We start from the raw sequence: 15,884 nt of genomic DNA, 5'->3' as shown, positions 1-15,884 counted from the left end.
TCCTGGTCCCACACCATGCGGACCATACCAATGAGCCCAATTATGATTGTTCCGCTCGTTCGTTCGCGATACTTACCTTTATGAGCGTAAGCTTCCAGCTGGATGGACAACAATATGCCTTTATTAGCACAGAGGAAAATAATTATTGGGCGTTTGGATGGGGTTGTTAAAAAAAATAATAACAAATAACAACACACCCCAACATCACCACAAGGTGGCCGAAAGGGGGTTCGGATTGTACACGTTGCTTTACTCTGAGAGCTTGTTTTTTTATTACCAGGACCGTAAATTTTACACATTTTTTTTCATTCTCCTTTTATTAATGCTACTTTTTGCGTTTATTATTTACAAGTGCCATTATATCATCATATTTTTGCATCGAATCGTGCTGGTTTCACTTTTATAAAATAGTTTACGCTCGGGATGGCTTGTTTCCCCTCGGTTTGTTTATGCTGTACAGAGTTCATTTACCGAAAGTGATTTCAAAATTAATTACATTCGTTTGCTTAACTTTTTTATCTCGTCGGTCCTATTGTTTTAAATTGTTTTTTTTTCTGTCTTTCATGGACAGTATTCCCGAGCTATGCGTATCCTCATCGAATGTTAGTTATGATTGTTTACTTTCTTTGCCGACCATGATTCACGGGGTACACAGTGTAGTGTTTATCTTCATTGTATATACAACTATTGTTACTCGTTCTAATTGATTACTTTTTGCGTTCGGTTTGTTTGAAATTGCAATCCGCCTGTAAATACTGGCGGCCATTATCGGATATCATCAACGTTAATTGGATTGAACTAAAACTACAAAACACAAATCCGACTACCGCTGGCTGTTCAGCTCATCTGGTAAAGCATCCAATTACGTTCAATAGCAATCTAAACCCTAACAACGACGTTACCCGTCGATTTTCTACTATACACTTTCACACGCTTATAACCATGAGTACCCTCTAGCTTATCTACGATTCAGATTATAAAAAAGAATCCCTAAAGTGGACATCCATTACCGGCAAACTCCGCGGAGCGGACTGAGTCGCTCCGGTTTCAGCTTTTCTCTCCCACTACTCCTCGCCGCCAACTGTATCCATATCAAATATACATATGGCAGCGCGGGAGAGAGCGAGACAGAAAGACAGAGAGAAACAGAAACAGAAACAGGTAACGAAATGATCCATAAGGCACTTTATTTTAATCAAATATTTATCAAATGATCGTCTCACAGATTGTAAAACTTGACGCGCGGCTCCACAATCCGGATCCTAAACTTCTACCGGGTTTCCGCTGTCTGGAGTTCCTCCTCCTTCGGTACCAAATGCTGCGAAGGGATGGTGAAACGGTGTTTCTTTTCTCTGTATCTTCGTGGAGCAAAATAGTTTACGGTAAAATAGCAGGTTTCCGTTGCTTGTTTCCAACTCTTAGAAATAGTGGCTGTCAATTGATGGGAGGAGAACAGGAATGGGTGAATTTACCAGGTGGAAGTTGTTTTGATGCTGTGGAGGATATCCGAGAAGAGCCCTCTTTCAATAATCGAACCCGATGGGACGGCGCGATTTCCGAGTAGTTTGATGTGAAAATAGCGTAGCTTTACATGTAATATTCATGACCGCGGAATCGGTCTCAGGTCCAAAACATCCATTAGTTGGCAGCGAATTTGGAGAAATGGTTGCGTATTGCCGCTTTGTAGCGGGCATGGTCGAGGAAGGAAGAAACACAAGCTTATCCAACCGGGTTGGGTGGCCAAGTTGTCGGCTAAAGTTTTCGAGAAAATGGGCTACTGCTTCTTGGATAAGTTCATTTTGTTTCGGGCCTCGTTTGCTTCCGAGAGGAACAATGTAAACAACTGAATAATGGAAATTATTTTCTTTTTCATTAGTCTGGTACGACATTATAAAAAGTTGGAAGTTTTCTTCGGGGTCGCAAGCTAGTAAATAAGGAGAAACATGTTGTTCTAAGTTACAGAGGCAATTTGCATTGTCACGAGGCAGAAAACATGCCTCTAATGTTTTTTTTTGTGGTTTCAATTATTTGTAAGCGAAACCATTCAACGTGTCAGCCGAAAGTGTTTCTCAAGCAGCAACAACAAGAGAATCGACGGTTAAAGCTGACTGTTGTGTGGTTGCATCATACGGCCTGATTCTGCGTGGCGTGTGAGGTGAGATGACAATTGTCGCGTATGTCACGCGATTCCACCAGGCGTATGTCGTGAGAGATCTCACTTGAATGAACTCTCAGCGTATTCCCGCTCTCAAATATACGTGACGATTATCACATGAGCTGATAATTCTAGGTGACAATCGTCGATATGTCTTGAGGTGTCGACAGCGCACAAAAACAAATGGAAAATGGTAGAGAAATAGTAATTTGTTGTTTTGATCGTAAAGAATCGATAGTTATGGTATTATATATATATCATTCATTTCAATTTATTATCAATTTTCACAGCGCGTGTGAAGAATTGCAAGCAGTTTGAATTTCTTGTGAAAGCGGTGGAGAATCTCTAAATCTAAATAGATGAAACACAAGATCCATGTAATAGATATATTGTGTAGAATAAATAAATAAATTTCATGTAATGGAAATATTTTCGGAGTGCTTATTCGTCCGATCGGAAGATTAGACACAGCGCAGAGAGCAGCAGAAACTACGACAAAAACAAACGAAAGGTTACAATAATCTGTTTCACTCTGCTTGTTGAACAAACTAAATCCCAATCAAATGGCTGCAAATTCGGCAGAATGTCCCGATACACAACGAAAAAGTAGGGGAGCTGCAGGTTAGACGGACAGTGGGAATATATGGGAGAGGTAGTTGATTTGTATAGTTGCATTATGAATTTTAAATTTCTGTTAATGGGAAACCCTTCTACATGCTATTCTATAAAATTTAAACCATCCTATGACAATGAATACTGATCAAAAGTGGAATAGAGAAACAAAAACCGAAAATCAAACATGATTCCGCGTGTGGATGTAACTTTTGCGGCTTCGATATTAAGCATTTTGAGAGGTTTAATTGCAAAATTTAATTCGCTGATTGTTATATTTCGGTTTGTGAGTTGACAGAGAAGCGATATTAGGTAGGGAAGATGGGGGTAAGACGGACATGTTAAGGAAAACTTCAATTGTATCTTAGGAAACTCATGTTTTCAAAAATTTAAAAGCAGTTTCTTACAGTTCAATATACTGGTTTTCGAAATAACTGGCCAAATGTTTTATAAAAATGTGTTTTTCCATGTTTTTTACTGAAATTAAAACAAGCCGAAAAGTACAACATTTTTATCGGTGCGGGGGGATATGGACAGGTTCATAATATACGAAGCGTAGAGGTTTATCGCTCGCGAGAGGAATAATTTCACTCTCTCTCAGTGTTTGTGCGTCCAGTAAATGAAATAGAACAAAAAGAGAATGCAATATAAAAAAGAGTTCAGTATTTTTCCCTTCACTTTCCGTCATGCATTGGATGTGACTGTCCATTTCACCATAGGTACACTAAACTAAATTGACACAATAGTAACTGTCAGTCACATTATTGCAACATGCAAAAAATGTCATGGCATGATATTGAATGTAATGAAAAAGTGTCCGGATTAAAAAGCGTCCGGATTCAGAAGCATTACTGTACTCCCATCGGCTGCAACGCACTTATGCCAGCGCTTGATCTAATCCTTTATTATATTCGATTTGCGGTATGACCATCAGCGTCATCCATTATCTCATCTCAGGTGGTGAATTGTGGTTTTTAGAGGCGTTCGAATAGGAAAAAGCCGCAGGGAGCCAAATCAGGTGAATTCGGTGGTTGCTGAATGGTATTCGTTCCGTTTTTAGCCAAATGTTCACGAATAACGATTGATTTTGAAAATTTTGCAAATTGCAAAAAATCGAGGTATGCACAACAGCAGATGTACTCAATACAGCGTAACTTTTAGAAATGTAAAACTATCATACTACAAATTTTATAAAATGTCAATGACAGATGTGCCAACCTACATAAAAATTAAAAATAAAAACAGGTGACTGAGAGCGCCACACGTTGGTGATTCCGGGAACTTCAAGGTAGGTAGGTTGATCAAGGTAGTATAACCATATATCATACATACGACGAAGCGGAAGTTACTATATACCGAACTACCTCGATATATGACATACGAGTAACCATGAACTCTTAATTCCGCTTCCTTGAGTGCACCTCAACAGTGACAGCAGAATTCCGAACACCCAACTTTAAAGACGTCTTGACTTTGAAAGCACCCTGCGTTTATTCGGCAGTCTCTTGGAATATGCAATGCAAACATCTCTTGCTGTCAGGAACAACGTGAATTCATCTGATATACGTTAAGGAATCTCCCATCGAAAGACCCGGTGAATGAGACTTAAAGATGATTATGTTTGAACCACTACGGGACATTATCGAATGTCCTGAACTTCTGATACTGATCGATTTCAACGTTCCACAACGTGTACTATGGAGCTACATCCCGTTTCAGCTGCCGAAGAGTTACGGGCATAATAGTCCGTTCAGTGCATCCCAGAGGACCTTCAAAAACGTCAGCGGAATGCACGATTTCGGAAGTCCTTCAACATCAGAATCAAGAGCATAATATGAAGTAACAGTTCGGCTGAAAAGTTTATAAAGTAACACAGTATAACTTTTTTGTTTTGCAAAATTCAATTTTATTACTCAGCATAATTGCCTTCGAGGGCGATACAGCGATTATAGCGATCTTGCAACTTTTCGATACCATTTTTATAGTACTCTTTCGGTTTTTCCAAAATAGGCCTCAGTTTCGGTAATCACTTCATCATCGGTCTTAAATTTTTTGCCAGCAAGCATTCTCGTCAGATCTGCGAACAGAAAATAGTCGCTGGGGCCAGATCTGGAGAATACGATGGATGCGGAAGCAATTCGAAGCTTTATCAATACATGAAATTCTGATTTTTCCATTTTTTTTCACAATAACACAAGTTGCTTCACTCTCAAATGCTGTAACTCACGAACCAATCGATTGATTGCTGTCAAATTTTGGCATGTATCTATTGAAAGATGATGCTTTGTGATAGTCAAGTAGATTTCTAGACGTCAACCTTATGAACCTTTCAGCCGAATTGTTATTTTGAGCGTCATGAAACTCATCAATAATGAATATTTAACAATGGCCAGCCATTGTTGATGGATGAATATCACTGGATGATCACATCCTTTAAATTGCTGGAACTCCTCCCGCATCTAAATCCACCACCCCTACCTCCTCCCTTCCCAAATCCCTGCACCATGTGTTGGGAAGCTACACCCGATAGCATCTCTGCCGATTTGCTCCTCGATAATGTATACGATCACATACGATACGGAAAAATACACACATACATTCAATTGTTGAACAGACATAATCTAAATCACATATTTACGTTCCGCTAAAACACTGACCACCGATATCTAGTGTGATTTTTTTTTTATATACTTATTAGCCATCTACTGCTGGACGCATCCCAACCACTTACCCTTTGGATTCGCTCTCTCGTGCCGACTTCCGAAACTACCGGAGTTCCGTTTGCAATCGCTCTATGTACATACTCGTCATACTCGCGTCATAGCTTTTTTTATTATTGTGATAACTTGTGGTTTTAATTGCTAAAGCTTTTCACTTACGATCCGATTTGTTTTTTTTTTCGAATTTGAATGTCTGATTTTTTTTTGTTTTTCGTTTACCCAAATTTCTCTTCATCCGTCTACGAAAGGGATATTTCTATGACTTTACCACTAATTTGCTACAGCTATGCTCATATGGAATTCTCAGTTCAGTTATCACTTTGGTATATTAGAAGAGGGGGATTACCAAACAAAAAAAGGATCGGTTTCCTGCTCTTTATATTGGGTCTGCTTGTTTCCTACTATCATCGGTTAAAACTGCCATCGATGTATAAAAGTTCCTTCCAGCAATTGTCTAAAATTTAACTCTTCGACTCGACTTCGGAGTTTGCGTTTGAGATTGTTTCCTCCTTTTCTCAGCGAGGACGAAATGTCACTGATGATGTTTTTCCAATGATTGTTTGTTTTCGTGGGGAATTCAGCGGGAAGGGGAGCGGGGATCGGTCGGTTGATTTGCTCAGATTTCTCCCCAAGAGGAGCGCGGATCTCGTTGAATAATTAATGAGCCAGCACAGCGATAATTGCGAGTAAATTAATTACGAGCGAGCCTACAAACAGCCGGATGGCTCCACTGTTGGAGATCGAGCTCATCACGAATTCCAATTCGTTCAGCGCCAGCTCGTAGTTACGCGTGTAGAACTGATGGATGTCACTGATCTGTGGAAGAGAAAAAAAATTATGAAAAGATGTAAATATGAATCGTATGCAGACCATTATTCGGTTGGTTTGATTGAGTCTATGAAGGTTACATTCCGCTAAATCAACGGCTGATGAGATTCGTTTTGCATCATCAGATGCAATTCCGCACAAATTAATCTTCCGTCGAATCAGTTCAACTGATGATAGGGAAATTTCCCGGCAATTTCACCCCACACATACACCAACGCACACAGTGTGACTATAATTCACTCACGCTTTTCACTACCGATGCCAGAAGCGGAGCAAATCCTCCAAGGACGTAAATGATAATGAAAAGCAATTGGATTGTGTCGGAATTAGTGGCGTGTAATTAATTCACAAACGCGCGTCGTCGGGACTTTGCTTGCCGAGCAGAATGGATGGATATACATACATTTGTCTACAGACAACATCATTAGCTTTGGCAGAATTTCGATAATTATAATTGCTTCCAAGCCATAATGAACACAACAACAAGGTAATAACAGTGCTTGATTGCTCGTTTCGACAGTTTTGCTAATATTGGCCTGGATAAATTATCAGGTGATACAAACAGCACACGAGCATATAATTGATTGACTTCATCCGTCCGCTTGCCCTTCCCGAAAACGAGAGAAAAATGTTTGCTCAGGAAATAATAAAAACTCATATACGGTAATAAAACCGAAAGCTCACTTCCATCCACTCGTTTTCTCGGAAGCCCGTCGTGCAATATTTTCCACCCAGTTGCCTGCAATTTCCTGCCATAAGCGCACATGATGACGATGGAAATCTCCCCCTGCCCTCTCTCTTCCTGTCTCTCTGTAGCTGCTTGCGGATCGGATTGATCCTTGGAAAAGAAATATGAAAAAATAAAATCGATTCCGGAGCAGGTTGAATCAAAAGTAAACCTTCCCACACTTCACCTCCCTTGTAATCCTTTTCGATTAAGTATTTGCCTTCGTTATTTTTATTCCCATTCAAGCGAGGATTACCTTTCCTCTCTCTCTCTCTCGGCTCTATTTCCCTGTGTATGTAATATGTTATTCGAAAGGAAGGATTTTCCACCTGCAATCAGATGATCACCCCACTAATCCAGACCAGGCCAATGTAAGCCCATCTCGCACATCGGATGCGCCCGAAAGAGTCACTTGCAGCTCGTGACATTCGTTCGAGAGGGGGTTGGGGAGGTGCATGAACAGGTGGAGCTAGACGAGATAAATAATAACCACTCGTCTGAGTTACCTTTCGGAGGCTTTCTGCTCAAATCCCCGTGTCCGAAAATATGACTTTCTGCCACTGCGAAGTGGGCCAATCTCGACGACCTGTTGGGTAGAGGTTCGTTGGAACAGGCGCGCTCGAGTTTAATTATTTATGATCATTTAATTTTCCCCACGGCTTTTGCGAGAACTGGTCTGAATATTTCAGCAGCACTTGAAACCGCAGCTTTACACTTGCTGCACACACACACACAATCACACACACACACACACACACACACACACATACATACAAAATGGAGCGTTCGGAGCATCGGATAAAGTAAAAATGTGTACTAGCCCGGATTCCGTCGCTCGCAGTGCGATTATTGAAAGCACCAGCTCGCTCGTGGAGCCACCACAGGACCCTCCCCCTCTCGGTTACATCCAGCCACGCCGGGGACTCAGTGGATAACTCCGGAAACAGGGTGCGACTGTAGTGCGCTCTAGTTTATTATGATAATAGGGATTAAGACGGCATGAAATTTTTATTATTTCTGGTCCTTAGCTGGTGCTTGAAGTGGTAAAATTTCCAGCCGGAGGGTGAAAGAGCCGGAATGCCGCTGACAGGCGCATATTTTGGAGTGCGTGGCGAAAATTTGCTCATCAGCTATGAATGTGAAAAAGTACATTCAGCTATCTCGTCGTCAACAATTTCACACACTTATCATTTATTCCCTTACTAATGGTTTCAAGAAGGCTAAAGAGACGAGAGTTTCATTGTGATTTCCAAGCTCCATAATAAACCGTATCTACCTTGAATAATGAGGATTATATTTTCGGAATAATTTTCTCTTGTAAAATTATGTATAATTTTTTGCATACTTCAAAGTTTCAGACACTTCTATGATCACTAATGCGTAATTGATGTAAACATCGTACCAACTCCATCTTTGCATCTATCTCTACTACGGAGACATTTAATGAATCGAAAAATCTTTTTCTACGAAGTGTAGAATCAATTTTATGGAACTGGCAAAGCCACGTAGTCAGCTGTTTCTGTCAAGTAGGATTTATTTTGAAAAATTGCTTTATCGGAAAAAAATTGTAGTGACTTTACTTTCAGAAAGCTGAAGATTCCATTACTTTAAAGATGTCGGACACGTGCTCAAGATCAATGATTTATGATCGTTTAATTTTCCCCCACGGCTTTTGCGAAAGTTGAAGGCGGAAATGGCTGATCGGTTGGCAAAATCTCGCGGTGAGCTGAGAAGAAAATATCGTTTCGAACCAAAATCGGAGCAAAGTATGTACACGGGTGTGCATAAGGGTGCCAGTGAAAATGGCCATCCATAACTTCAATAGGTTACACCATAAAAAATGTAAAAAACACCCTATTCATAATATCAGCTCAATCGAATTTAAGAGTGGTGCAAAGAGGTCAAAGTTTGAGTTTTTTGAAAATCGAAAAATGAAAATGGTGTTTCCGTTTTTTTTAGTGCCAAATGTCTTAAAATTGCATGAAACGACGAGACGAGTATTTTGTAAGTCGAAAAATCACCCAAGGTCGGAGTATATGAAAATGGAGCTTTATAATTTTGTGTTTATGCCATATGTCTTAAAATTGCATGAAGCGTCGAGATCTACTGTCACCTAGATTTTTTTGGGTCAAAAATCGACGCTCTGGGACTTGGTCTTTTTCTTGGAATACTAGGCAAAATGTATGGTTTAGGGAGCCAATGAAAATGGTCATCTTGATTTTGCATATGGAACTTTATGCGAAATGTTGATTTACTCGAAGAAAACCCGATGCAAAATATTAGCTCAATTGGACTTCACTAAACTGACCAGACAGTCCCGCATTTCAACAAAATGTCCCGAGTGAGATTCCGTCCCGCGAAACGTCCCGCATTTGGCAAAAGAAACCGCGATATGTCCCGCGATGTCCCGCGATAGCAATATATTTCAATATCACAATTTGATAATGTTGGTTTTCTTAAATGGATGAACCTCAAAAAAAAATTTATTTGGCAGACTGTTCAAGAGCGCTTCTAATGCATCCAAAGATTAATACGTTGAGCTGGTTTCATCGCACCGACATTGGGCTTTTTGTTTAGAGAGCAACAGCAACAAAATTGGAAAATGATTTTCATAAAAGTCCCCTTTTGATCCGCAGGGACTAACGTGAGTCAGACGAAAAGTTCATCTTTGGTCCCCTAGCTCGGTCAGGGCTTAACGTTTTAAATAAGCCGGAAGAAGTGTATACTCGACAGGAAGAGGCAGAGTTGTTTGATGAAGTATCGTAAATGAAGCGCTGGGCGGTCCTACGGAAGTTGACCGGAACCTGAACCATGGCCGATGAAAAGAAGTATATCGGTATATTTATTTTACCTTTTCGTGGCTTTGCTGGCCGTCTGTCTCTCTATTTTGGCCATTCGCCCAAAAGTTTTCTATCGGGGAAGCTGGAAAATGTTAGGAAGGTTGGTGGTCTTCGCGACAATGTTTATCTCCAGCCGATCCATCCTCCAGTGATTTTTTGGCATAATGGGTTGATCCCAGGATCGGCATAAAGACCACATCACCTTCCCAACTCCGGCAAGCACTTCGTACTATATGTCTCCCCGTTCACCATATGACTCGAAACAAGAGCGTCTTGGAGCGTGAAGGGAAACGTCTGTCAAAGAAGGACCTTCTTCGAGAACTTGATGTGAATGATATATTCGACGTCATCGCTTACCTGGGGAACGTAAAGTACCCGGTCCCCTGTCATTCGTTGAATACTAGCATCAAGTACGTCTCGTCTTTCATTATGAGTACGAAAAGAAGTTTTTAACTGTTTTCGCCGGAATAGAAGTTTTTCACCAGCACCTCAAGCTACTCCTTCAGGGTGATTGACTGATGCTCAGATGTGGAGCTTGCAGTATGGAAAAATCATCAAGTTGCTTGACAGTGCTGCTGCTGCGAAACAACATCCTTGAATCATTTTTGTTGTAGACTTAATAAACGTGAGATTTAAAGAAAATTTGTTCCCATAAATTATCTTACATCGCCATCCGAAATTAGTCCATTTTTCCATTTTTCCATCATTCCATTCGGTAATTTGAAGGAAATTGTAGAATCTGAATCGTGCTTGCCAGGCGTAAAGTGATTTTCGGTCGTGAACAAAATCTAAACCACCGAAACATCATAACTGAGTGCCGATACTAAGAAAGAAATAATACTGATCAGTTTAGACTCGCTAAACTATTACGTCTTTCGGGAATATATTGGGGTACAAATTGAAAATCGAAAATCGAGCACATCGTGAAAATTGTCCGATTTCATACGCTTATTGCTCAATCATTTCATGATGGATTGATGAAATTTTTGCGTCAATCGATTTCGGCACTCGATAACAATTTTTTATATTGAAGAAAATTATATATATCATGAAAATAACCATTGAACAATTGAAAAATCTCCACCCCTATCCTAACGGAAATACCCACTTCTGATTGGTCGAAATTGACGACACATGCGGCGATTCCCTAACAGAGACATCAAAGCCAAGCTGCCTGGGGGAAATCGGCATTGCAAATACATGAAAGTAGAGGGAGCGTTTGCTCCCACTGAAATGTGTTCCGTAACAGAGACATCAGAACCAAGATGCCCGGGGGAAATCGACAAAGCAAATATATGCAAGTCGGGGGCATTTTTATATTGCAAGTAAGGTGAACAATACGATTAATTCTAGCAAACAAAATTTAAATTTGGAACTTTAATGTTGGTTGCTTCGTGAAATTTCATATCAATGGCCGATCATGTATTGTGAAAAATTTAGCATAAGTGTAAGTGTAAAATTGTATATGGTAGCAGTTGTGTTAAAAATGAATTGATATATGAAACGATTTGTTTCAATTTCCATAAATAAAAACCAAGGTGTGTTCCCGCTCGGAAACGGGTCGTTAGGTTTAAGATGTCTGTGTAGTTGTGTTCATTTTCACCCAGGGAAAGTTTATACGGCGAGAAAAATTGGAAAAGTAAAAAAAATATTAGAAAAAGTGAATTCCCATATGCTCTACATATAGTATTAGGTGTTGTTAGTGCAATTAAAATTCGTATTGGGTTGAATAAACACTCAGAAAGTAATAATTATAAAAGAAAATTACCTTTTCCATTTCAAATATGTTTTCTCTATATTTAAGGACATGTTTTTACTGGTGAGAAAGACCGATAATTGTGTTCGGTATTGGTAATTATCTTATATTACATTGATGAGTTTATTTTTCTTTATTTCAACCATACATAACACACGAGGCATCTCGTCTAGGGTCACAGAGGACGGTTTTATCATATCTCATTCCACTTCGACATCTTTTATCTGATACGCACCATTCAACGACTATTTAGCATCTTTCTGTCATCATCACTCGGTAAACACTGGTGGAGTGAACAAACAATACCCAACAACCAAACAAAACGGCTTTTTTCAGGGTTACCAAATCATTATTAACAAATGTAATTCTTCAAAAATATCCAAAATCAACAGATAGCCTAACGGAATCCTACGTCAACTATGCGGTCGTGTCTCGGACACAACCCTCCTTTGACTTTTTTGTTTCCCGCGTTAGACCTCTGACCATCTGGTCACTTTAAACTGCACTTACTACACCCAAAATTGATTTTTAGCTCATGTTTTGACAGAAAATGCCATGACTCACAAATACTGGTAAACGTTTGTATGATATATATGGTACGACAACATAAGATTAATACGAGCGAGCGAAACGAAAATACACTTTTCAAATAAGCACGCATTACTTGACCATGGCCCAGAACGAGATGGATATGGCTCTCCTTTATGCTGGAAAGTGTTTTCTAGGAGTAAAATTAGAAAATACTTTCCAACTTCAATTTGTAATGAGATGTAATATTATCACGCTCCTTCCCAACAGCATTATTAGCGATGTGGATAGCGTGATCGTGTAAAACAGTCTTGTATTCCAGTCGGCCTTGGTTCGATTGCCATTGACGTCGTTTGGACTTTTTTTTGGGTGCAATCCCCAAAAGAGATGAAAAAAGAAAAAAGAAATAGGTGTCTGCTTCCATACATACAAACATTTTAATGCGTTGGGAAGGCAGATGATTTTATTTGCCTATTTGATGCTTCGAGGCACGAAATGACATGGTTTCTGTCGAAAATGAAATGCTTTCTGACATCGCTAGCTTTGACGCAGTGTCGCAGACGTTAAAATTTGAGTTTTTTGAAAATCGAAAAATTCACGGAAATCAGGGTTTAATTTTTTTTTTTTTTGATGCCAAATGTCTTAAAATTGCATGACACGTCGAGATCTATAGTTATCTTAAAAAAATGTCTCAGAGTGTTGATTCTTGATAAAACAAAATCTAGGTGACAGTAGATCTCGACGACGAATTTTAATTTGAGCATTTTTTAAAGGGTAACTTTTCGAAATTCGAGATGACCATTTTCATTGGCATCCTAATAAGCATTAACAGAGTGAAAATCCCGAAATATTTTTATTACGCTCAAATGTTTAGAGATTTTTCAAAATAGTGTTGGATAATTTCATGGTTTTACAATGTCGCACGAATAAGGAAAGTAAATTGAGGTTAAGTTTTAGGTCATCCGCAGAGTTAGTGATTGAGCGATATGGTTTAGGGTAAACAACGACCTAAGGAAGCATGTAAATATAATCATTAACGTCCGGAACAACACATGAATATCTGGACGGAAAAATTAAGCAGATATTGTTATTGTTTATTAAAAAAATGACCGTTCTTTAGTTTGAGCACCGCTCACCAGTTTCTGCACCTTCTGGACGCTTCTAACTTTTCTGTTAAATCTGTCATATTGTGGAAAAATGTATCATCATTCTCAAATATGCCCTGGACAGTTCCCCAGTAGCGTTCTATTGGCCGCAGTTGAGGAAAATTCTATGAGTTTATGTTGTCGAGCTATCATTTTAGCACGACCCTTTCTTTTTAGAGACTACTTAGATACTTTCTGTATTTTATATGTTCTCAAGTTATGTCTGGCCTTAAACCGCTGAATTATCTTGATTTTAGTTTTGAGTTTCCTGGCTAAATCATGAGTAGGCAGACTTGTTCCGCTAAATAAATTTCACGACTTTTTAGTTTGATTATAGTTTCTTGGGCCATATTTCAGCCCATTCCTTGGTAGATAATTAAGGGAGCAATCCTAACCAAACTTATCAATTATTTGTTTCACACGTGCTGGATGATTTTTAACTCTAATGGTTATCCTATTGTAGGTTACACTCGTTTATGTATACCAAGTGTGCAGATTTCTTTTACTTCCGCAATTTATATCATGTTTATTATTCCTTCCAATTTACTCAGTATCAGTAGTTTCCTTTTTCTTAATCAAACTAAATTGGAAATAGTCTTGGAAGAGAAACAATGAAGGGTATACCAGGTATACAAGGTAATAGGTTACTCAGTGTAAACGTTTTAAGGTGTGATAGAGGGTCATACTTGATGGAAACAAATCGTCGTATGTATATGGACAAATTCCGAATACGAGAAACGCGAATGAGTTAACGAGAAGTAGAGCATATACAAACTTGGGTTTCAAGCGCTTTATGAGCTACGGTCCACCTAAATTTAACTCACTTCCCAATGATTTGGAAGCAACAACCGATGACAATATCTTTAAAAGTAAGCTGAAACATCATATAATCAGGAATGTAAATGAGTATATTATTTGAATGTGCCAACCAATTAGGCTTCTATCATTTCAATTTTTTTCACTGTTAAATTTGTAAATTGTTCGGTTCATTTTATTTTATTTCTTCTATTGTAAATCAGTTTAATATATTTTCCGAACGCCATGAATGTTATCACTGTTTTTGTTAATTTTTTTTTGTTTTTCTATTTTGAGTGAATCCCTTTAAAAGAACTAAGTTCCATTGGGTTCCACTCGTTTTAGTAGTTATTAGTTTACCCGCCGCGTTTCTTCTTTTTTTTAAATTGTTTTTTTTTAAATTTATGTTAGTAAGTGTTCACTACCAGAGGGCTCCTTATGAGCCTTTTGGTGTGGGGGTCAGTGGAGGGTATATAAAAAAAATCTCAAGCCCAATATTTATTGAAACTTTCTTGTGACTAAACTGTCTTGAACGTTTCCGTTACCTTCATTTGGAAAATGACAAATTTGTTATAGAATGAAGTTGTAAATGAAGCTATCGAATGAAGTGAAAAACTTAAAAGTTAGGGTTTTGAATTTTTCTTACAAAATCGCATAATTAACTTGATTGTTTTTATCATCAAATAATCGAATTAAAATTTGCGAGCTACTGTCATTTCTCTCAATTTTTCTCAATTTTATTTCAAGCACTTTAAAAAAACTACAAATTTTACTTCACTGTTCACCATTAAACAGTATCTCATTATTCAACATGGTACTTTTTCGCGAAATTAATGTGGTTTTTGGATACAATGGAACCTTTTCTTTCATTTATGCACCATAAAATTGATTTACAAATACGTATTCATGGCGAAATACTAAAAATATGTTTGATTGCATTTGTCTCAAATTCCGAACAGCAAAAATGCAATTTTGTTTATGAAATCATAACTTTTGAGTTACTAGACCGATTCAGATGATCGATATCTATATATATAAAAATGGATTTCTGTTTGTCTGGCTGTCTGTCTGTATGTCTGTCTGATTCTTATGTACTCGGAAACTACTGAACCGATCAACATGAAAATTGGTATGTAGTGGTTTTTCGGGCCGGGGAAGGTTTTCGTGATAGTTTCAGACCCCTCCCCCCTCTCAAAGGGGGGGGGCTACCATACAAATTAATCACAAATTGCTTCATTTCTCGGGAATTATTCAAGCAAATGAAGCCAAATTGGGCATATTGAGGTTTAAGGGTGCAATAAATGATTCTATAGTGGTTAGACTCTCCATCCCCTCTCTATGTGGGGGCTGCCATACAAATGAAACACAAATTTCTGCATTACTCGAGAATTAATCAAGCAAATGAAACCGAATTAGGCATTTGGAGTTTTTATGGTGCAATAAATGTTTCAATGGTGGTTAGACTATCCACCCCCTTCTCTAAGGGGGGACTGTCATACAAATAAAACTAAACTTTCTGCATTACTCGAGAATTAATCAATCAAATGGAACCAAATTTGGCATGTGGAGGTTTTAGGGTGCAAAAAATGATTCTATGGTGGCTAGATACTCCTCTCCTTCTCTTAGGTTGGGAGCCATGAAAATGAAACACAAATTTCTGCATTACTCGAGAATTAACCAAGGAAATAAAACCAAATTTGGCATGTGGAGGTGTGGATTTATTTAGGATGCAATGAATATTTCTATGGTGGTTAGACAATCCTCCCGCTCTCTAAGGG

At 38.7% G+C, this 15,884-nt stretch overlaps 1 protein-coding gene across 1 annotated transcript in view; it reads right to left on the bottom strand.

Annotated features, from left to right (window-relative positions):
• Nucleotides 1–245: 245 nt before the first annotated feature.
• The window catches only part of LOC129768226 (roundabout homolog 2), a 331,824-nt gene continuing 316,185 nt past the window's right edge, over nucleotides 246–15,884 (bottom strand). Inside the window, exon 11 of the mRNA XM_055769718.1 lies at nucleotides 246–6,303. Within this exon, the coding sequence (XP_055625693.1) occupies nucleotides 6,145–6,303 (159 nt within the window). The 3' untranslated portion in view covers nucleotides 246–6,144. The remainder of the gene's footprint in view (nucleotides 6,304–15,884) is intronic.

Source organism: Toxorhynchites rutilus, chromosome 2 (assembly GCF_029784135.1).
Source record: "Toxorhynchites rutilus septentrionalis strain SRP chromosome 2, ASM2978413v1, whole genome shotgun sequence".
NCBI classification, from domain to species: Eukaryota; Metazoa; Arthropoda; class Insecta; order Diptera; family Culicidae; genus Toxorhynchites; species Toxorhynchites rutilus.
The sequence above is the reverse complement of the archived record's forward strand: the minus strand, read 5'-3'. Positions and strand labels throughout refer to the sequence as shown.